At 48.6% G+C, this 23,605-nt stretch overlaps 1 protein-coding gene across 1 annotated transcript in view; it reads left to right on the forward strand.

Moving 5' to 3' along the window:
- The first annotated feature begins 19,954 nt into the window (after positions 1-19,954).
- The window catches only part of LOC107524472 (guanylate cyclase D-like), a 30,788-nt gene continuing 27,137 nt past the window's right edge, over positions 19,955-23,605 (forward strand). The window contains exons 1-2 of the mRNA XM_016196396.2: positions 19,955-20,069; positions 20,984-21,733. Of these exons, the coding sequence (XP_016051882.2) occupies positions 19,955-20,069; positions 20,984-21,733 (865 nt within the window). The remainder of the gene's footprint in view (positions 20,070-20,983; positions 21,734-23,605) is intronic.

The following is a 23,605-nucleotide window of genomic DNA, read 5'->3' on the forward strand; positions in this document are numbered from 1 at the left end:
TCCGTCTGAAAGGGGAAGGGGAGGCTAATGTCAGGGGCCTTGGAGAAATTCTGGGCCACACGAGGCAAACGTGGCCCTAACTTAGATCTCACAGCAAAGACCACCATTGGATCCATCCTGCAGAGGATCTGGCCTCTGGCGGGAGAGGGAGTGGGGAGAACCAAGCACGGGAGAAGGGAAGAGCAGAACTCGCCTGGACACTGCGCTTGGCCCTTCATGTAGAACTCAGCTCCCCTTCCTCTGTGCCCTGGCAGGTAGACGATTATCCCCACTTTACAGAGGAAAAAAGCAGACTCTCCAAGGAAGGGAACTAATTTGCTAAAGGTCATGCAACCAGGAGAAAATTCCATCCTACCATAGTGGCCCCTTGCTCCCTAGCACACAACAGAACTACTTTCTGGAAGCAGAAATGGAAGGGGTAGGTTCTGCACAATAGAATGGAGTCACACATGGTGACATTTCAGCACAGTGGCTGATGGGTGCCACTCTGAATGTCTAGGTGCAGCTTAGTGGTCATCCTACAATTCAGAGGGGCACTGGGTATCCTATCAGAAGCAGTGTCCTGTAAGGAATTAAGTTATATTTTCTTCAATGGGAGAAATTATAGGCAGACAGGAGCTTTTGAATCCCCAAGTGTGGCCTTTTTTAGAACCCTCATTTTAGGGAAGCCCCCCTTCCCTTCTCTGTCCTAGGAAAGTGAGGGATCCTTTGGGGGGAGGGGCAGTGGGTCAGGGTTGCTGAGAAGACAGACACTGGAAGCAACTTGAATCTCTGGCTCTGGGGTTGCCTGGGAATGAAAACTGAGAAAGGGCCCCCTAAGAGCTGCCATGCTGTGGGCTGGGCTGGGCTGTGGGTGCGAGGGGCTGCGAGGGGGCGAGGTGGACTTGGAGCATTCCTCTCTGCCCCTCTCTGGGAAACACAGCCGCCCTTTGACAGGGGTGCGGCAGGAGGTATGGAGAAAAGCCGTCCCTGGGTGGGACCAGCAGCCTGGGCAGCGACAGGGAGTGGATTTAGAGTGTAATTAGCATGTTTTGTGGGTTGAAAAGGGAAAGCTGCCACATCCTGGAGGAGAAAAAGTTACCAAATTCTTATCCAAGAGAGACGGAAGGCCAAACCTCGCCTTGCTAGAACCGCCTGTGGCCATGGGCCCAGCAAGGGGATCTGCCAGGCATGGAGCCCAGGTGCTGTGTGCAATGATCTGAACTTGGTTTGAAGGTGGCAGAATGGCCTCTGGGAGGCACATGTGGACTGGCAGAGGGCCCTGTTTTTGCTGCAGATGGTGGGGGGAGGTTTCTGTGTGGTGATGCCAGGCCATAGGCAGGAGCCATGGTGGCAGAGGCCGCTTGGACACAGGTGCTCTCTCACTGCTGGAAAACTTGGAATAAGTCCTTTGTGTAGGGGACAATTCAGGAGATCTTTCCCCAAGAGAGAGAGACCATATTGGAGAACTGAGCACATTTTTATTTTAATTAAAAATAATAACAAGAGTCCTAAAGGGGTAAGTTTGCTCCATTTGAGCACATATCAGTTAGGAACTTCTTTGTAACCAGACACAATGTAACATTAAAATACAAAAGACAAATTAAGAGAAATATTTGCCACAAGTATTAGAAGAAATCAATGTCTAGAATATAGAAAAAACTATAAATCAATAAGAAAAAGACAGACAAGCCAATAGAAAACTGGACAAAATGAATAGGAAAGTCACAAAAGAAATAAGGACTTCCACATGCAAAGATGCTCACCCTGCTGCTCTTCAGGGAGACAAAAGTTTAAAATGAACATTGATAGGGAAATTAGTTTTAGTCCATAAGATTGACAAGTTTTGGAAAATATTGATGATATTCAACATTGATGAGAGTTTTTGGAATGGAAGTTGGTAAAACTCTTTTGGAGGTCAACTGATAGACTATTAGAATTGAAAGTACACACCTTGGTGTATTTGACCTAGTGATTCACCTCTTAGTATCTACCCCAGAGATGTGCACAGAGAGGAAGGTACAAAGGGGTTTGTTACAGGACTGCTCACAAGAGTGAAAAATTGGAGGAAAATATGCAAGAATAAGGATGGTGCATTCACTCTATGCAATACCTGCAACCACAGGGGCAGGGAGCCTTGTAAACTTGGACTTATAGGTGGTGCAGAGAAGGAGGCCTGAGTGTTTGCTTCCTTGGACTGTCCTGCATTCTCAGTGACCTAGAGTCTGAATTGAGAGCCAGGGAGCTAATGAAGCAGGAGGGTAAAGGCAAAGACTGAGGAGAGACCACTGGGCAGGGGGCTAATGGGGGACAAGGCAGAGACTGTGGTTCTGCGGGCATCTCGAGGAAAGGTGTGGCCAGGTCAGTCAGAGCCACCACTGGGTTGGAAGGAGACCCTGAGTTCACCAGCTCAAGATCTCACTTGAGGAGCCAGCAACCAGCCAGGTACAGGATCACCCTGGAGAGATACAGACTGCATCTGCCCCTTCAGGCACCTACCTGGTGCTCATACTAAGGCCACTCCACACATACACACCTAGGGAGGCAGGTGGAGGGGGAAGCTACCTGAGGAGTGGAGCATTTTTATACAAGACAGGCAGGCTGAAGATTCCCTAACGAGACTGTTTAAATGACCAGATCAGACCAGGCTTTAAACCACATTAGATGACATTACGTAATTTTTTCCTGCTAATCAAGGGGGAGTGGTTTGGGAGGAAAGTCACTTGAGTAACAAACAAAATATTGCAGCTTCCTTCTTCGTTGGAGCACACAGTGAGCTGAATTTTGTGACCCTGACGCAGGGTACTTTGTGGGGTCAGTTTCCTCTGCCTGGCATGTTCTCTCTCCCCCCTCCCAGTAGCTCCTATTTTCCTCTCATCTTAGCCTTGATTTCCCTCCTCAGGGAACTGCCTAGAATCCCCAGACTGGCTTCCACAGCCCTGAGCTTCCCTTTATCACAGCATTTAGCTCACTGTGTTGTCATGCTTGCCTCCCCCATCAGACTGTGAGCTCTGGGGGACAGGGGCCATCTGCTATGCATCATTGTACCCTTAGCATCTAGCACAGTACTTAGCACATGGCAGCTGCTCAGTTAAGGCTTGTTGAATAAAAGAGTGAATAAAAGAATAAATGAGGGAGAAGGGCTGCATTTATAGTAGACCCCAAAACTGTGTGACCTTGAGCTAGTCATTCCCCCCTCCCTAGGCCTGTTTTCCATCTTCAAAGAAGTGATGGGGGTGGGGGTGGGGGTGGGGGGCTGGGCTTCTCTGACAGCCTCACCTACCCAGTTCTTCTTTTACCCAGGAAGCCCCAAACTTCGGGGTGCTCTGTCCTCTCTGCCCACTAAGAAATTCCAGACTAGAGAACTCAGTTTGTGCTACCTCTCTGCCCCCTCCAATTCAGGCCTTCGCAAAATCTTATTTCTTCTTCTTTCCAGATGTGGCTCTTGTTTGGCTTCCTCCCCACGCCCTCCTCCTTGAGGGACCTGAGGCTCCCAGATGGGTGTGGTCCCTGCCTCTTTCCTGGAGTCCAGCAGGCCCCAGCCCAGCCCCCGCCTAGGAGCTGTCCTAAGCGTCTCTCTGCCCTCCTTCGACTCTTTCTTTCTCTGTGCCATTCTCCCTGTCTCTGTGTCCCTCTCATGTTTCTCTGTGTGTGTGTGTCTCTTGGCCTCTGTGCTTCTGGTTTTGTTTTCTCTTTCTCTGCCTTTCTCTCTATTTGCTCTTTGTACTTCTCTTTCCTTGGTTGATGTAAGAACATCCAAACCTATAGAGAACTTTTATTAAAATTTATTTGAGCCAAACAGGATATGCCTGGAGGCAAGATCTCAACAGATGGCAATAAGTGCTTTTCAGAATGGCAGTTTGCAGCTTCTTTTGTGCATTTGGAATTCAGGAGGGAATGTAGGGAAAATTCCAAGAAGGTGGAGAAAGCAAGACTGGGATTGAATTATAGGGTAGTTAACAAGAGTGTGTGCTTTCTTGAGGGCCGTTTCTCCTTTTGAAAACATTTTTATTGACTTTATTGAGGTGACATTGGTTAATAAAATTATAGAGGTTTCAGGGGCAATTCTACAACACATCATCTGTATATTGTACTGTGTGTTCACCACCCCAAGCCAAGTCTCCTTCCATCACTGTTTATCCCCCCTTTACCCTCCTCTACCTCCCTTAGCTGCCTTCCCTCTGGTAATTGAGGGTGATTTCTCTTGAGGAGTCTGAAAAGAGGCATTTCAAAGGGGTGTTAACCTAGATGCACAGAAACAGTGAACAGGGATTGCTTAAGACAAAGACAAACCTTTTAGTAAAGAAGTTATAGGCCTGGGGGTGACTATATATGTAATTACATTTGTTTATCTTCTTTGATTAACCTTTCTCATGTAGATTTAGTTTTTAGATCAAATGAAAGAGCCTGGAAAGGTAGGGGTAAGTTTCTTCTTCCCCCACTCCACCCGCCTGTCCTTGAGCTGTGCAGCCCGGCCTTCTCTTTCTGTTACTGTCCCAGCCACCCTTCAGCTGCCAGCTCTCCTGCAGCCCGCTAAGGTTTCCCCAGGTCAGAATGAACCACTCGCTAACCCGACCTTGGGCAAACTACCTGCCGCACTGAGCCTCAGTTACTCATCTATAGGATAGGGCTGTTTATACCTACCTGTGGGTCTAATGAGCATTTAGTGAGAAAACTCATGTGAGAGTGTTCAATGTGATCTTGGCACATGAATTCTCCCTTATATGGACACTTTCTTTCTCCAATAAAACATTTGTCTTGCTGTCCCCTTCTGTTAGTTGGCATGTGTGTCCCATCAGAATGGGAAGTCCTTGAGGACAGAGTTATTCCCACCTCCATTGCTTGCCACAGGACTGGGCCCAACACAACATGCACAAAGGGAAGTGTCCCTGGTCCTGACTGTCACAAAATAAATTAAGCCACATTCTCCGAGGTCTTACTATGCGCCAGGCAACATGGGAAGCGTTCTTCAAGAACCTTTCAAACACTCAACAAATACTTAGTGAGCATTTACTACGTGTCAGGTTCTGTCAATAGCACTTAGGTAACACCAGTGAATGAGTCATAAATTCTGTCCTCATGGAGCTTGTTTTCTAGCGGAGGGAGCAGATGACAAACAGCAAACAGTAAATGTTAGAAGATGACCAGTGCTATGAATGAAAATAGAGCAGTAGAATGGGGAGTGTGGGGGAAGGGGAGTGGGTTACAATTTTAAATAGGGAGGTGGTGTAGGGTCCCTTAGAAGAGAACCTTTGAGCTAAGGTTTGAAGGGGTGAGGGAGCTGGTTATAATGAAATATCTGTGGGAGGTGTGTTCCTGGCGAGGGGAAGAGCCAGGACAAAGGCCCTAAGGTGAACTGACCTGACCTGTTGGGGTGGAGGAGAAGAGGGAGCATTATTATATGGATGTTACTGGGTGTTACTGGCTGAGCTCACCATAAGGAGCCATCATAAGGACTTTGATTTTTGCCCTGAATAAACTAAAAAGCCATTGGATTTTTTTGAGCAGAGGAGTGACATGATTTGACATATCTTTAAAAAGAATTATCCTGCATGACTGTTCTATGTGTTTAAATCCAGCTCTATCTCTTTGTAGCTGCATCACGGGGCAAGACATTTTACCACTCAGCTTCAGTTTCCTCTCTGTAAAAAAGCATATTAAGACTATGTGTCTAACAGATCCTTGGCAGAAATTCCTGTCTGCTTTGAGACCTAAGAATAGCAGTCCTTCTGAGCAGTTGGTTCATTTCAATCTCACGAACACTGTGGAGGCATTTCTCATGCTTCCTGGCTGCTGGGAAACTGAAAGCAAAGCGGGTGTCCACACAGAGCAAATACATTGATCTGGAGGCAGTTGCAGCTTTATTCTTATGCTTGTTCCTTTCCATGCCTACTTTAAAAAACACTTTAAATGTTATATGCTTTAAATAATTTCCTTCATATAACAATTTTTCCTCAATTACAAAATAATACATGCCAATGTTAGATATTTTGGGGAATAGACACGTAAACTGCCATGAAGAACATATCTGTGACCCAGAGATAAGAACTTTTACTCCTTTAGTCCCTTGCCGTGTCCTTGAGCAGGCTGCTGGGCAGTTACACCTGTGTGCCCTGGTGGAACACACATAATAAAGGCAGCAAACAGTGGCTTTCGAGGTTTGAGTGAAAGCAACACATTTGAAGGAACTGAGGAAGAGTCAGATTTCAGACCAGACAAGGAATGTTCTAATGGAGAAAAGGAGAGAGGTGGAGGGAAGATGAAGAATTGGGGGTGCTAAGAAGGGGCCCAGTATCATCCATCCCCACCCACCTCCATTTTCCCCAGGAAGCCGGTGTGCTGGCCCGGCCCCAGGGAGGCAGAGGCGTGCGGGAGGCTCCACGAGCCCGGAGGAGGCCAGGACATGTGACTTCCTTGCACCCGGCTGAAGCTCTGGACAGCAGAGCAGAGGTGGCTGCAGAGGTGCAAGCAGATGGGCTGAGGGAGCCTGGCAGAATGCCCAGAGCCCAGGAGGGGCTTGGAGGTGAAAGAAGGAGGTCCCGGCCCAGGGAGGGGGTGTTGTAGGACAGAATGGAAAGCTCCCCGGGGTCCCCTTGGCTCACACACAGGTGGAAAGTGCACCTGCTGTGCAGCTGGATCAGTTTCCTGCGACTGCTGCTGCAACAAACTGCCACATACTCGCTGGCTTAAAAAAACAAACTTATTGTTTCACTGTTCTGGAGGCTGGAGGTCTGAAATCACTTTCACTGAATTGAAATCAAGGTGCTGGCAGGGCCAGCTCCCTCTGAGGCTCTCAGGTTCTCCAGGAGAATGTTCCCTTTGCTCCTTCCAGCTTCTGGTGGCTGTTGGCATTCTTCAGCCTGTGGCTGCATCTTTCTCCATTCCATCTTCATGTCTGTCAAATCTGCCTTCTCTTCTCTCTTACACAGATACACGTCAAGGGTACAGGTGATCGCAGTGAGGACCCATCTGGATAATCCAGGATAAACTTCTCTCAAGATCTTTATCTTAATCACATATTTTGCCAGATAAAGCAGTTCCATCTCTTGCCATATAAGGTAATATCACAGGTTCTAGGGGATTAGAAAGTGAATATGTCTTGGGGGAGAGGAGTTGTTGTTTTTTCTGCCTATCACAGGGTCCCTGCAGTAGCCAAGAAAGCTTCTGGAAGTGAAGGGCCATGTGGTCGGGAGCAAGGCCTGACTAGACAGTGCCCTGAGGACTAGCAGCTACAGCTCAGACAAGCTGATAGGAGGTCTCAGGGGACACCATTGTGGACAGATGATGACATTTGAGGACCTACCTGTAAGAACAGGGAAAAGGAGATGGGGTGGGTTTTGTGGGTGGGGGACCCAGAAATGACTGAGGTTAAGTTTCCATCTCATAGAATGGGGGTTCCCAATAGAAATTAAATTATAAAAATGAAGCACCCACTTTGTTTTGCCCTTCTGAGCCTGAGTGGTCTGCTATTGGAATTCATTATATATGCCCACGTACATGCATAATCACACATACACTCTTATCTATAAATACGAATTTTTAGGCTCTATTTTTTAACTTAATAAAATCCTGGAATCATCTTTCCCTGTCATTAAATTAAATATTATTCTACATCATCATTTTTACAATTGCCTTTAGCTTTCCATTGATTGACATACAATTCGATGTATACACCATCTTATATTTACATAAAATCTTGTCAGACTGGATTGAAACAGGCCGGAGGTGTGTGAGCAAGTCAGATTTTATTTGGTTCAGGCCACACTGGAAAGGCTGGGTCCTTAGCTTCTGATGAGGGGGGGAGACACCTGGGAGTCCACAGTGGCCACAGACGATCCACATGCAGGTGAATGAGAGTTTGCCCTGTGCCTTTGACTAAAGCATGAAAGGCATGAAGATGTATTTAAATCAGCATAGATGCCAATTAATGTCCTCATATATATCTGTAGATCTTACCAGATAAAAATAGCATGCCAATACTGGAATATTGCCAATGTTGGAAAATAAATGAATAAATGAGAGACTCATGTGTATCATGAGACCAGCTGAGAAGGCAGCTGCCTGGAAGCTGGTGACTTTCCCCGACAGCCCCGTGACTCTCAGAATCTCAAAGAAGCCTGGGGACTCTGTTGGAAACATGCTGCATGGCCTTCAGCCAGAGCAGAACCTATGTGTCTTCTTACAGGAACAGTTTCCTGATGTGCTAATTAAACCATTAGTTCAGCAGCCATTTCCTGGTGCCTGCTTTGTGCCAGGCCCTGGGGCGGGTCCTGGGACACAGAGGTGGTTCAGACATGATTCCTGCTCTCAGAGGACACACCATCAGGGCCGGCTGAGATGGGAGACAGAGTTCAGCACTGTGATGGAGGGAAGCATGGACATCCCAAGTTGCTTGATGAGTCAAGGGAGAATTCCTGCAGGGGTGATAAACGAGATGGGTCTTGGGGAGTGAAGAGAAGTTTGCTGGCTAGGATCAATGTGGGGAGTAGGGAAAGAGGGCATTCCTTCAGCTCCATTTGGGGAGCGCCTGCTCCATATAGCAGGCCCCCTCTGAGGTAGTAGCTGTATGAAAATGAGAAACACAAGAACTCTGGTGCTGAGGAACCTGAGTTCCAGAGAGCAAAGTGACATTCTCAGTCACTCAGCACATCATGTGCAGAGTAAGGGCTCAAAGGTTGGGACCCTTCATTGCCCAGTTCCCAACCTTTCCTCACCCTTCCTACATGACTCTGGAGGACAGCACCAGGCAGCTAGAGGGGACTTGGCTCCCCACTCTGAGAGTACCCACATGGGCTGGCCCCAGGCCACTCCTTTCCTCAACTCTTCAGCACAAATGGGGGTTGGATATGCCTTTGATTTCTGTTTTCTGTGCCTCCCTCTACCTCTCAGGTTGCAGACTATGAAAGTGTCTGCCCCAAATAAGGCCAAAGCAGGTCTCCAGGCCAGGTGATCCTGGGGGAGCGTTTTGCTGGGACAGCTGGAGAAGTCAATCCCAAGTAAACATTATCCGGTCAGATGTGGTGAAGCCAGGGTCTGAGTCAGAAAGCAGCTGTGTCACCTGCCAAGTGCTAGGGGGTGGGGGTGGGGCAAGGTTGGAAGCAGGGGATGGAGGTTGACCTGTATGGCATTTTATGACCTAGCCTTGGAAGTCACATCGCTTTGCTTTAGCTGTACCCTACTGCTCATGGCAGTTATAAGGACTTGGCAGGTCCAAGGGGAGGGGACATAATTCTACTTCTTGGTGGGGAGCAGCGAGGTTCTAAAAGAGCCTGTGGGATAAGAGACGCTATTGCCGTCATCTATGGAAAACACGGTCTGCCACACGTACCACTTTGCAGCTTGTATCTACACTTGATGAACAGATCTAAACTCTGTAGTAGTCAAATTTATTGCACCTTTTTTCCCATTTATGTGTGCATTTTTTAATGTCTTGTTTAAGAAGTCCTTCTCTACCTTAACTTCATAAAGGAATGTTCCTACATTTTCTCCTAAAATTAATTGGCTTTCACATTTAAGTCCTTGCTCCATCTGGAACTGATTTTTGTGTACAGTGTAAGGTGCAGACCACATTTCATTTCTTCCCAGAAGGATAACCAGAAGCGTCAGCACCATTCGGTGACTTGTCCTTTCTTCACCTTCAGTGCAGCTCTCATATATCAAGTTTTCAAAAAAAAATAAAATAAAATTCATGAATTAACATTGAATTTTATTGGAATCTTTTTATTTTTCATCGGAGACAAAAATATTGCTTTTCTCCTTTAATCTGTTATTGTTGGACATTAGTTAAGGCAAGACTTGGCTACGAACTACAGAAATCCCCAAATAATAGTGGCTTAAACATAAGAGGAGTTTGTCTTTCTCACATACAAGTCTGTAGAAGGCAGTTCAGGGTGGTTTGGCAACTGTGCTCCAGGAAGTCCTCAATGCCCCAGGCTCTCCCATTCTGCACTCTGTCACCTCTCAAGGAAGCTTACCCTGATGGCGCTCTTATAGCACAGTCACTTGCTGCAGGGACTGAAGGACTGCAGGGCAAAGTACTGGTAAACTGGCTCTTGGATTCTGGTGCCCGGGACTTTGCTTGTATTTTATTGGGGATTTTTACATACTTGTTGATAAGTTCTATAAGCTTATAACTTTCCTCTGCCACACTCACTTTGGTTTTTGTATGGGACAGTTGTATGAACTTAGTTATTCATTCATCTAAGGTTTGACATTGCTTATATGAAAAACTCTTTATCTTGTGAGCTTTATTGTGGAAAAATAAAAAAATTTTAAATAGTTTATTGATTTTTAGAGAGAAAGCGAGAAACATTGAAGTGAGAGAGAAACATCAATCGATCAGCTGCCTCCTGCATGCTCCCTACTGGGGATCAAGCCCACAACCCAGGCATGTGCCCTGACCATGGAACTGAACTGAAACCTCCTGGTTGACTCTCAACCACTGAGCTCCCCGGCTGGGCTATGATCTTGATACTTTCAGGGTGTTTCAATGTTGGATTGTCTGATGTGTCCTCATGATTAAATTTAGGTTTTGAATCTTTAGCAGGAATATCACAGAAGGAACACTGCAGTCTCCTCATTGCATCCTATCAGATGGCACTTAATTCCAATTTGTCCCATTACTGCTGATCACTTTGATCACTTTGATGGTGTTTGTCAAGCTTCTCCACAGGAAAAACACTGCAGAAAATTATTCCTTGTTCATTTGTAATAAATAAGTATTATGTGGGGAAGTACTTTGAAACTATATAAATATTCCATTCCTCATCAAATGCTCCCTCTCTCCCCCTCCTTCCTTCCCTCCCTGACTGTTTGGAGTCATGGCTTCTCATTTTATTCAGTGAGCTGTAATCTGTTACGATCACTATTTTGGTGCACAGTGTTCTGGATTTGACCAGGGACGTCTGTGTCTTTTGTATATATCCCCATCATTCTTTGAACTCTTCCTTACTTTCCAGAACAACAAGCCATTCCAGGCTCATCCTGGTCTTTCCCTACCTCAGGCCTGAAATAAGTTATTTGTATAAGGAACCCTGGCTTCTTTTGGAAGCCAAGATCTAAGTGGTAAGGGTGCTTATTGCCAGATCACTGGGATCGATAATAATGTGTGGAAATGAAAATCACTGTGTTAGTTTTTGTTCAGCCCACACTCCACCTCAGTTTTTCTACCTGTGACTGGGACCTGGATCAGGCAAGAGGTTCTTAGGTCTGTCGCCATTGCCAGGTCCCCAGCTGAGGGGGAGGCCATGTGCTCACTGCTCTGGGTGTCCTGGGTCTGCCTGCCACAGCGGCCCGACCTATGGGCCAGACCCTGGCCCTCTCCCCCATCCCTTCCTGCTCCTCCCCACTCTGGGGTTTTCTTTCAGGCTCTCAACTTTTATGCCAAGTTTCTTTCTCCTTTCACTATCTTTGTCACCTGTATTCTAAGCCTGATTCTGCCACTGATTTGCTGGACCTCAGTTTTCTCGCCTATAAAATGGGGGAGGGTTAACTGTGGTAGAGTCTAAAGCCCCTGCTGGCTCTGCCCTCTCCTAGCTCCAGACTCTGGCGCACGGCCTTTTATTTGCCCCCTCTTTGTGCTCCTAGTCTTACTTATCGCATACTCTTCCTCTCTGCCCTGGATTCTCTTGTAAGTCTCTCTTCTCCCCCTTTCTATGACTTTATTGCCCTTTCTGAACATCTCCTTCCTATCTTTTTTTAAAAATATGTCTTTATTGATTTCAGAGAGAGGAAGGGAGAGGGAGGGAGAGAGAGAGAAACATCAATGATGAGAGAGTCATTGATCGAGCCCGCAACCCGGGCATGTGCCCTGACCGGGAATCGAACCCTGATCGCCTGGATCCTAGGCCAATGCTCAACCGCTGAGCCACGCCCGGCCAGGCCCTCCTTCCTATCTTAACTTTTCTTTCTTGAATCTGTTTCTCTCTCTCCCTTCCTCTGTTTCCATCACTCCCGACCCTGAACGCTGTCTCCCTGCCCTTCCCTCTGCCTTCTGCCCTTCCCCGCCTATGGCAAATGTGTTCTGAATTCTGTTCCTCCTCAGCCCATTACTACTTGATCACGGCTCCTCCACTCCTTGCCTGGCATCGCTCTCTCAGCCTATTCCTGAGTCAATGTTTCTGGGTCCCCACCCTTTTCCTATCCCTGCCCAGAGTCCCCTTTCCCATTTGTGGCCTGGCCTGGGGCTGGGAGCTGGGAGCTGGGAGCCTGTGCCACGTGGCCCTGCCGGAGCCGGGCTCCTCCCTGTGATGGAAGCAGCAGCTGTGAGGCTGGCTCCAGGAAGCAGGTTGGGCCCAGTTGGCTGCCTCCGTCTCACAGAAGCTCCGAAAATCAGACGCAGCACTCGCTCAGATGGGGTGCCCCATCCCGCCAACGCCCAAACCCAGAGAGTGGGCACCAGCTGCGCAAGCAATTTCCTCCAATGTTTGTGTGCATGCACACACATGTACACACACGCACACACACACAGCTGGGGCATGAGCACTGGCAGTCATCTCTCATTGAGAAATGCTGCTGGCACTCGGGTTCACCTAAAGAGTGCTTCCTCTCTGGCGTCTAGTCTGGCTTTAATTGCTAGTTTCCAGCCCTTGGAATGTTCTCCGCGTGGACATGGGTCAAGACTCAGTAGGAAGAGAGAATTCTAACCTATCCATGGGTTAGGATCGGTTTCATTCCCATCAAACCCACAGGTTCTGCACCTTGCAGTCTGGCCCCATGCTTTCTAGAGTCCAGATTTAACATACATTTACTGGGCAACTCCCTACCAGTGCCAGGAGCACCTGTCACCCACACAAACCTCATAGCAACCCCGAAGGCAGGCACAATGGTCCCCCACTCCACAGTAAGGAGACTTAGGCTCCCAAGGTCACAGGCCAGTTAGAGGCAGAATTTACAACCCACACAAGTCTGATCTGCTGCATTGTCCTCTATCCACCATGACAACCCAACGGCGGAAATTTGACAGTGGAAGAAGAGGTTGAGAGGTCCTGTGGAAGCCGACCATTGACAGCCGGCTCAAGTCTTGAAAAAGGAAAAGCAGAACTGGAACCGGTCAGGTCTGATATCCCAGTAGGCGCCACGATGCGGTAAGTTTTCTGAGCAAAGCTCGGATCTGCGTGTCAGGGATGAGGGAGGGAGTGTGGCGATCAGGGTTGGGGGGCAGGCCATGTCACTGGTAGCACACCCTTAAAGGGAGCAAGAAGGCCCTAAAGAGTGGCCTCAGATGTCAGAGTGAGGAGTGGCAGCGCCTGTTCGGAGGTGTTCTGCTGGCGGCCTGATGGTACAGGGAGGAGGCGCCCTCTTCCCTGCTCACTGCCCGGCCCCTTGGCATTGAGTGGGAGCGGCTCCTGGGCCTCCAGGGCCTAGTGTTGGCTCTGTGCGCTCGGCCCTGCTCCCAGCCTGGGGTTAGGTCTACAGATGCTGTGCTGGGCCTGCACTATCTGGGGTACTGGGGCCATGGACAGTACTTTGACAGTGCTTTGGGCTGCAAATTCTTAGCCCTGTGTCCTCCGGGTGCTGGCCGGGACCCACCTGACAAGCGTGGCTCACCTTCTCATCATGCTGCTGCTCCAGGTTTTCTAGATTTTTCCATCCACTCTTTTCTATTTGCCGCTGGCTCTCTATCACCTGGTGAATCTCGCCAGGCTGCCCGGTGTTGCCTCTCTGCTCAATCATTTTGCTGAGACTGGGGGAAGCAGCAGGTCAGCTCATCAGCCTGCGCAAGTTTGGGAGGGGAGGGCCCGAGGTTCGCTGGACCCAAAATACATTCCTACCGCCTTTTGTGCCTCCACCCTCCACCAGGCTGCAATCCTCTGCTTCCCCCTTAGATTATAGAAGGCTCCCTGGCCTAGTCACCTGTCTCCCTGGGAACCAAGGACAGAGCTGGCATAGAGTAGGGGATCAGAAAATGTTGAAGTCCCAGATGAATGAAGGGTCGAATCTCAACAAGCTGGACTCATGAATGGGAGGTGCCCAGAGTAACTTTATTAATTGAACGCCAAGATCCTGCTGGAGCTGGGACAGGCAATTGGGCCATGTGCTGCTGGTGGAAGAGGCAGACCCTCCAGGTGGCACACCACACTGGTGAGTAACTTTGGGAGCTGCCTAAACCCAAAGGTGGTCTTGGGCCCCAGCAGAAGCAGATTTAGACCACAGTTGGGTGTGGTCCTGCTCAACACTGCATTACCCTGCAGCACCTCAGCAGGTTCCAGACACAGTCTTAGGAGTAGAAAAAGGGCAAACTGAAAGCATCCCCCCTCTTGGGGTCCTCTCCCAGTCTCAAGGCCTGCCCCATGCAAGCCACTTTCTGAAATAGGAACACTGTGGCATGGACAATGTTTCTGGTCACAGCCCAGGCCAGGGGACCAGCTTTCCATCTGAAGCCCACTCGCTGTTTGTGCTCTGGGCAAGACACTCCCTCTGCCCAGCAAAGCCGCTTGCTCCAGAAAATGCTGGTTTTCTGTTTATTTTTTCAAAGCGTGTAGAACTGGGCTTAGCTTTCTGCAGGGTGCCGCCTGCCCACGGCAGTTTAAGCTAGGCCTGGTCCCTGTGATAAATCTCTGGCAGAGATCAAGAGCAACAGTAGCACATGAAATAAACTCAGAAGGAAAAGCTCAGCCTGAAACACTCCATGAAGATGGCAAATTCACACCCAGCTGCTAGAGGAGGTCAAAGTCAAGTTCCACATTAAAAATGTTAGATCCCCACATTAAGAAGGCACACTTGAAGCTCCTGGGTGGGCTGTTAAGTAGGTATTTGGTATCCACCCTGGTGGCAGGATGAGCTCACTTAATTCTGACTCCAAGAACCTTCCCAGCTTCTGAGCAGCTTCCCCCACAAAACTTCCACCCTTGCCTACAACTGTCTTCATTCCCCGGAACCTCTGATCTGAACAGAACTTTCTCTGTTCTCATAGAAACCTCATCAGGGGCTTTAGAGACCATCTTTACTTCCCACCTGTGCTTGTACGTCATGCAAACCTGTCTGGGCGGTGAATGCCTCACCTGAGTGTTGAGGCCTCCAGTGGACTGAGCATTCTCGAGCGTATCTCATTTAATCCTCATGACAAGCCCAGAGGGTACACTTATTTTTCCACTTTACAAAAGGGAACTGGGCTCTGGGGTGTGAAATACTCTCCCCGAGTCCCCCGTCACTGGAGGAGGGGCTCCTGGATCTGTCTCTAAGCCTGTGCTCTTTATGCCCCTCCCCTGCTCCCCAAAGACTCTGACCGGGTCCTCTGTGTCTTTGATTCTTTCACCTGCCAGAGTTGCCAAACTACAGGCCAGGTCCAGTGCTGGCTACAGGTGTGTCCTCCTGCAGGAAGCTTTTTACTGCCAAGAAACTCTCGTTTAGGCCCATTATTGGGGCCTTGGTGCCCTCTGCTGGACAAAAACGAAAATACCAGCCTGAGACCACAAGTATATTAATGTCTTTTTCAAAAGGGCATCTATTTCCTCATCTATCCATTTGTACATCCTTCCATTCATCCTTCCATCTACCCATTCACTCATCCACCCATCTATCCATCCTTCCATTCATCCATCCATCCATCCATCCACCCACCCACTCACCCATCTGTCTGTCCATCCATCCTTCCATATGTCCATCCATCATTTATCCATCCACCCACCCATCTACCAATCCATATTCCGATCATCCATCCATCCATCCATCCATCCATCCATCCATCCATCCATCCATTTATCCATCCCAGTTTCACTGATGTCCTGTAGGCACCATCGTCACTCACTGGGGCTGTCATTGCAACACCCCCAACTCCTGCTCTGTGCCAGGTCTTAGTAGGTCTCAGTGATACAAAGACAGAAACAAGGAAGCCCCACACCTGTGATCCCTCTCCAGTTTGCAGAGCACCTTTACATCCAGTATATTCTTTGTCCCCACTGTAGCCCTACGGAGCCTTAAGATCCCCATTTAACTGGAGAGGAAGCTGAGGCCCAGAGAGACCAGGCAGCATGGTACAGTAGAGATTGTCTTTGGGACGGAGACTGGTTTCAAATCAGGGCTGTCTCGTTTACTAATTGTCACTTCAGGCAAGTTTCTTAAGCTGTATGAACCCCAGTCCCTCATTTGTAACGTTAACTCATGCCACTTATATTTATTGTGCATATGTTATGTGCCAGGCTTGGTTTTGGGGGTACAGCAATGAACAAGACTGGAAAGGCCTCTGCTCCTCTGAACTTTACACTGTGGAGGTTTTAATGAAGCTTAAATGAGATGAGCATATATCACAGTGCCATGTAAGGGCCACTTATGTCACATCATTGTTATTACCTATGTGAGGACCATGAAAGGATTTGGGGATGCTTTCCTGTTTTCTTGGGAAAACAAAAGATGAGGGAATAGTTCATTTTATGTATTTATTTATTTATTTATTTATTTATTTATTTATTTATTTATTTATTTATTTATTATCATCACCCAAGGACATGCTTAGAGAGAGGCACTCTCTGATCTTCACATTCATTTGTGTCACTCCTTTCTCCTTAGGTGACCTACTTTCTGCCCTTGGGAAACCCTCCCCCCCTTTGTCAAGGCCTGGATAGACTAAAGCTGCCTGCCCATTGACTCTTTCAGGGTAAAACTGTGCCATTGTCTTCCATTTGCCAGCCCAGATCCCCTCCCTGCTTTTACCCACCCCTTCTGGGCCCCAAGTGGCTGATCTGTATAAATAATATCTTCGGGGTCTCTTGCCTCACTAAATGAGATCGAAATGCCAAACCTTCCTTGGAACACTGTGTAGGAAAGAGTCTGAGGCTCAGGAAAATGGACACATTGGAGTGGATCTATTACCTGCAATCTGCTCACACCCCTAGGAGAAGCTGAGGACACTCCCTTCCCCAACACATTAAGAAATGCATTCATGGAGGTGAGGGCACCTCACCATCTTCACAGAACTCTATGGTGCTTGTTCTCTATGAGCTGGAGGTAGCCATGGGGGTGTTGTAACGAAGGTTCCTGATCTCTGTGTGGATAATGGGAGCCCAGGTAGATGGCAGCACTTAACCATCAGAAACAAGATGAGCACAGTGAAGCCATAGGTACGGAGTGGTTCTTGGGGTGTTTTAGGGATCTGTGGGGATGGCTAATTAACCACAAGGCCCATAGAGGGAAATGCATGGAAGCCTTCCAAGGTGCTGCTAGATGCACACAGGAAGAAAAATTCTAGGTCTGTGGGGGAGAGACCTTGAGTCATTACCATGTAGATGCCTTGCCTTTTACCCGGGCCCCAGACTGAGCAGCTTGCAGGCTCAGAGCTCTTGTCTGAGCTGAATTCTGGGTCAGCTTTGAGGAAAGCATATGTCATAAATTTTCTCCAAGGGGTTCTGTGGTCATTTACCAGGGTGATTGTTCTCTGACACTGGCTCTGTTGCTGGCTTTGATGAAGCGAGCTGCCAGGAACCCCACAGCCAACAACCTGAGGGAGTTTGGAGGTGGATCCTTCCCTACTTGAGCTTCCAGTTGAGGACTCGCCCAGGCTGACGCCTTGATTGCAGCCTGTGAGACCCTAAGTAGAAGTTCCAGTTCAGTTGTGCCCAGACTTCTGACTTACAGAAACTATAATATGTATGTTGTTCTAAGTTGCTAAGTTTGTGGTAATTTGTTATACAATATGGAAATCTAATACAATGCATGATATTTTAAAGTGCTGGTTAAATTAGAAAAAAATCAGAATACTAAATACTGAGAATATGGTGAAACTTGTACATTTTTAATGGGTGTTAACACTATTTTCTTTTATTCTGAAAGTTTTCAAACATACACAAAAGTAGGAAGAATAGTACAATGAACCCAAATACAACCATGGCTTAGATTCAAAAATTAAGATTTTTTTTCATACTTTATTTATCCATCCCTCTTTTTGTATAATAATTTCAAACAAGCCCCAGGCATCATGTCATTTCCCGTTACATGAATTCAAGGATGCCTACTTGAAAAATGTCTAATTTCTTGCATAACCACCTTGCCAGTATCACACCCCAAAAACCGTAAAAGTAATCTTGTATCAGCTAATGCTCAGTTCATATTAAAATATCTCCAATTATCTGAAGAATATCTTGACCAAATACATTTTTTTTGAACTTGCAATATGAAACTATATGCAACAAAAACCTGAATAACATATCCATTCTTTGATCCAGGATGGCTATTCCAGAGGATTTATCATAAGGGAAAAATTCAAAAGATTATACAAGCATGATATTTATTAAAGAAATTAATATTTCACAATGGTGAGAAATTGCAAACAAATCAGATGTGTAGTGTATCAGTCAGGGGTACACTGTGGAAAACAGGATCCTCATCAGTAGTTAAATAGTGGAAAATCAGAGCGGGGAAGTGATGGCAAAGGTGTTGGGATTGGAAGCAGTTCAGAGATTGGGAACAGCAGGAAGTCTCTCCCACTCCTGGCAGGGAGGGACAAAGGGAGGAAGGAGGGGTGGTACCTGAGGCCAGAAATTGGGGCCATGCAGGGAGGGGTATCTGAGAGGCCAGAACCAGAGAGACCAGCCATTGCTGGACACTGTCCAAAGTGTGCACGTACACACACACACACACACACAGAGAGAGAGAGAGAGAGAGAGAGAGAGAGAGAGAGAGAGGAGGGAGGGAGATCTCCTGGCTTCTGCCTTTTTCTTGTCCTCTAGTCCCCTGCCAGTGTCCTCTGTTGGCTGAATCTGGCCAGAAGCCAGTGGCAGGGATGCCAGGAAGTGAAGTTTTCAGGCTTAACACCCTGCAGGACAGAGGTCCCTTCCTAACCTCCCGTTTGGGAACCTAGCCGGGTTTGGGCAGGTCAGGGAATGATGATCTGAGAGCAAACAGGCACATGTCTGGCACATCAGTGGGGACCCTAAAATTCTTCCAGAACAAAATAAGGGCTAAATAAAAATATCCACACAAAGACAATTTCTAAGTTATGATACATCTGCTCAATGTGTTCCCTGACCATCAAACTATAATTTTAAAGCTTGTATAGAATTATGGAAAATGTTTATACATTATCACCAGTCTTTCTTTTTTCTTTTTTATGCCACCTACCACTTCCTAACATAAAAGAGAAATCTACTGATTTGTCAGGTTTATTGCTGCTGACTCACACACATCATTCCCTAATTCTGCTATAAAGTTAGCTCTGTGAGGGGTAAAAACTTGGGTTTTTTTTGTTTCTTTGTTGATGTACCTCAAGTGAAGAGTACCTAAAACGTAGTTGATGCAAAATAAACGTTCACTTCACAGGGTTGCTGTGAGGCTAAGGGGGGGTATGCATGAGCCCTACCACATGGCGGGTGGTGTGCTGAGTGAAGGCTAATTTCACTCAGGTAGAAGAGAGCAGGGGGCGGAGGGAGGGCTGACAGTTCACTGGGGAGTGACATCTACCTCCCCATTAGGGTCCACCCTAAAAGAGAGAATAGAAAAGCCTTCATTATAATTCCCAAAGAATCAATGTGGCATAATGAGCGGAAATCTGAATCTATAATCACCCTTCCATTCACTAGCTTTATGCCTTTGGTCAAATGGCCTAACCTCTCTGGGTTGTACTTTTCTTATCTATGAAGTGGGAATACAGTAATAATACCTGTCTCAGTGGGTCGTATAAATATGTTGGCACATAGCGGGTGTTCAAAAAGGCAGAAGCCGGTTTCTTTAGCGCAGGCTCACCCTTCCTCCCTCCTGGGAGTCCCAGCCAGGCCTGGAGCTGTCCGGAGTGCTGAAGACATCCTCCCTCCTTCCCCTTCCCTCCTCTCTCCCTCCCTCGGGTCCTCCCTTCTTCATTCCCTCCTTCTTTTCTGGCTTGGTTCCCTAGAGCCCTGGGGTCTGAGCAGATCAAATTTTCCAAGTGGCTTCTTCGGGTTGCTGAGGGGGACAGGGAGGGAATGAGCCATATATGAAGCACTCCTCAGGCAGGAGTCACTGGAAGCTGACAGTAGCAGGAGTGGTGACCACGCAGGCTGTGGTGGCAATGGGGCCTCCCCAGGCCACAGCTTGTTTGAAGAGCTTGGCATCGAGGATCCTGGTGCGAGAGCCTAGGATCCCCAAAGAGGCAGTGAGTCAGCCCCAGCAGCGCAGTATGGCAGGTGGGTCTTCGGGGATCTCGTCCTGAAGGAAGGCAAGAAGGGCCCAGTTGGGGGTCAGGAGAGTGACCCTTGGATACAGAGGCTGGAGGAGCCTTGGCTCTGACAGGAATCCCCATCCCACTTCCCTGGGTTCCCGTCATCTTCCCTATTTTGGTGTTTTGTCTGTTATTGTAGCTAAAGGCATCTTCATCTTTTTGAGTTGTGATAGTATGGAGTTGACTAATTCCATAGACTTGGCTCTATGAGCCAAGCAATCTATGGTTAAAAATACAAATGATCTCTCCCCTGGAGGTGGTGTACTAATCCACTGTGCTGGAGGTGGGAGCACTGACAGCCCACATACCCCTGGGGGAAGGTCTGGGAGAGGGGACATGGCCAGCTTCAGAGACAAAAGTCACCTGTTTTCTGATTTTTATTAACAACTAGGACATCAGAAATGAAGGATCTTTGGAGACTTAAACATCTAAACTAAGCCCTCCCTTTACAAATGGAAAAACCAAGACATAAAGAAATGTGGGCTCCGTCCCACAACTCAGCAACAGAGCTGCTACTAAAGCTGGCTCCTGTGCTGGGCCCCGGCTGACCCTGCTATAGGCCTTAGCCTTCTGTGAGTCCCTGCAGGCCATCAGATGCAGAATTCGTGGGACTCAAAAACTTCAGAGACTGGTGTAGGGCCACAAGGCTGGGAAGCAGTGAGCAGATCTGGCCAGCTCCGACTCGAGAGCCCACACACTGAGCCGCTGAGCTCCAGCCCGGGACCATACATGAGCATCCAGGGGGTCTTCCAACATCATGGGTCCAAATCCCTTGTTTTACCAATGAGGAAGCTGAGGTTCTGCGAGGGGGTGTCTTCCTCAAAATTGTAGAAATTGCTGGCAGAAAATGCTAGAAACCTTGTCCTTTTTCTTTCCCAGGACTGCAGGGGAACTTGTCCCCTGAAGATTGGTACTGGAAGCTGTCACACAGGAAGACCTGTCTGGGTCAGTGGGAGTCCACTTTCAGCCATCCAAGAATAACCCTTTCCCTGCCACCTTTCTCTGTGGTTCTTTGGGGTGCCCTCCTGTGGGCTGGCTCCCTCCCTACTCTGGCCTGGGGGGCGGGAACCTTCACCCTGGGGGTGCTGGGTCCCTGGGATTGTGACCCCATCTTTGCCCAGGCTCTCCCCAGTGTGGCTGCCCAGCTGGCTGTGGACCGAGCCAACCAGGACTCCTCACTGGTGCTGGGCTCCCGGCTAGCTTCCGTTGTCCTTCCCACGGGGTGTCACACCCCTCAAGCCCTGGCCACGTTTCTGGCCCACAAGCATACCGTAGCTGCTTTCGTGGGTCCTGTCAACCCTGGTTACTGCCCAGCAGCAGCCCTGATGGCCCAAGGCTGGGGCAAGACCCTCTTCTCCTGGGCATGCGGGGCTCCAGAGGGAGGCAGTGAGCTGGTGCCCACTTTGCCCCCTGCTGCCCACGTGCTGCTGTCCATCATGAAACACTTTGGCTGGGCTCGAGTGGCCATTGTGTCCTCCCACCAGGACATCTGGGTGGCTACAGCCCGGCAGGTGGCCACGACTCTCAGGACACATGGGTTGCCTGTGGCGCTGGTGACTTCTCTGGGACCTGGGGAGCAGGGGGCCACAGAGGTACTGAAGCAGCTCTGCAGTGTGGACAGCCTGAAAAGTGAGTACACATGGCGCCTTCCTCCTGTGGGCAGCCTGGACTTCCTGGGGCCACTGATGGGGAGTTTCCTCCACATCGAACACTGGGCTATGCACTTGACAATGCCCCCGTATTTAACCTCCCAGCAGCCCAGTGAGCTAGTCCTGCTGAGGCCTGCACTTTGCAGCTCAGAGAAGGGAAGTAACATACCTGGGTCACACAGCTGGCAAGGAGCTCAGTGGATTTTGAATTCTGACTCAAACATCAGTTGTGGAGTGGGAGCCAAGGACTGTCTTAGTCCTTACCTGGTACAATGAAGGAAATGAAAGAGCAGGAAGGGAGCCCCAGCAAGGGAGCCATTCTTAGTTTCTTGAAATTAGAATCAGAACATTCATGAACTCATTGATTGATTGATAGCTTCCTGAATTTATCAAGCCCCTGCTGTGCTTGGTGCTGGGTTGCATGGGTAATGAACAGGCCGGTGGTTATGACAGAGAAGTCAAGGCCACCCCAGGAAGCAGAGGCCTGGAGAATCAGAGGAAGCATGGGACTGGGCCCTGGGGGATCTGAGGCGGCTTCTTGGAGGAGGAGACACTTGGCCTGTCTTTAAGGAAGTAGTTAGGCAGGGAGAGGGATGGTAGAGTGGGGTATAGGGAGAGGTGTCGCCTGGAAGACAGAAGGGACCCTAGAGTTAATCTAGACTGCAATTGTTCAAACTGTGGGCCATTTGGGTCCGTAAACCAATTTGGTGACTCAAGAATAACATGAAAGAAAGAAGAAGGAAAGAAAGAAAGAAAGAAAGAAAGAAAGAAAGAAAGAAAGAAAGAAAGAAAGAAAGAAAGAAAGAAAGAAAGGAAGGAAGGAAGGAAGGAAGGAAGGAAGGAAGGAAGGAAGGAAGGAAGGAAGGAAGGAAGGAAGGAAATGAAATAGAAAGTGATGGGATGGGATGGGATGGGATGGGATGGGATGGGATGGGATGGGATGGGATGGGATGGGAGGGGAGGGGAGGGGAGGGGAGGGGAGGGGAGGGGAGGGGAGGGGAGGGGAAGGGAGGGGAAGGGAGGGGATAGAGTAGAATAGAATGGAATATGAGGGTGTACTGCAGGTAGCGGGATGGAATGTGAGGGTGCACTGCAGGTAGCGGGATGGAATGTGAGGGTGCACTGCAGGTAGCAAGATAAAGCCTCGTTCTGTGAAAACTTTCGGTTTCGTGAGTGTACTCGTTTTATATACTCAGTTTAAGAGTGTACAAAGGTAAAAAATGTATTTTTTACTACTGGGCACTGGTAAAACAGTTTGAAAGGCACTGAGACCACCCACCAAGTGCTCTAGATTTGAGGAAGCTGAGACCAGTTCCAGTGAGGAGGGATGGGCTGGCAGCCCCCCAGCTCGCGTGGCTGGGCAGCAAGTTAGAGCAGAGGGGAGCCTAGGGCCTGGCCCAGGCGTTCCCGCTGCCCCTCAGGAACTGTGCCTCACTCCTTTGAGCCCCAACTTTGGAGCAAGTGAAATGAGAATAATGAAACCCTCACGAGGAGCAGATGTGTATGCCCAAGTGCTTTGTAAGCACCATTCAACCAACAGTAACTGAGCACTGCTCTGCGCCTGACCCTGGCTTGGCTCCGGGGGTGTGGGGAGGAGCTGGCTGGGTCCCAGCAGTGAGGAGCTCGAGTCTGGCTGGAGACAGGTGTGTATTTAGGCAACAGAGGAGCCCAGAGGCTGAGGAAGCTGATCTAGTTGGGGGTGGGCAGGGCTTTATAGAGGAGGTGACAATAGGGCAGGGCCTGGAAATGAGAAGTTGACTGCAGGCCCAAATGAAGGGAAAGGCATTCCAAGCAGGGGGGTCAGCTAGTGTGCAAAGGAATGGAGGCAGCGTGTTAACGGGACTAGGACAAT

This window comes from Miniopterus natalensis, chromosome 11 (assembly GCF_054644295.1).
Source record: "Miniopterus natalensis isolate mMinNat1 chromosome 11, mMinNat1.hap1, whole genome shotgun sequence".
NCBI classification, from domain to species: domain Eukaryota; kingdom Metazoa; phylum Chordata; class Mammalia; order Chiroptera; family Miniopteridae; genus Miniopterus; species Miniopterus natalensis.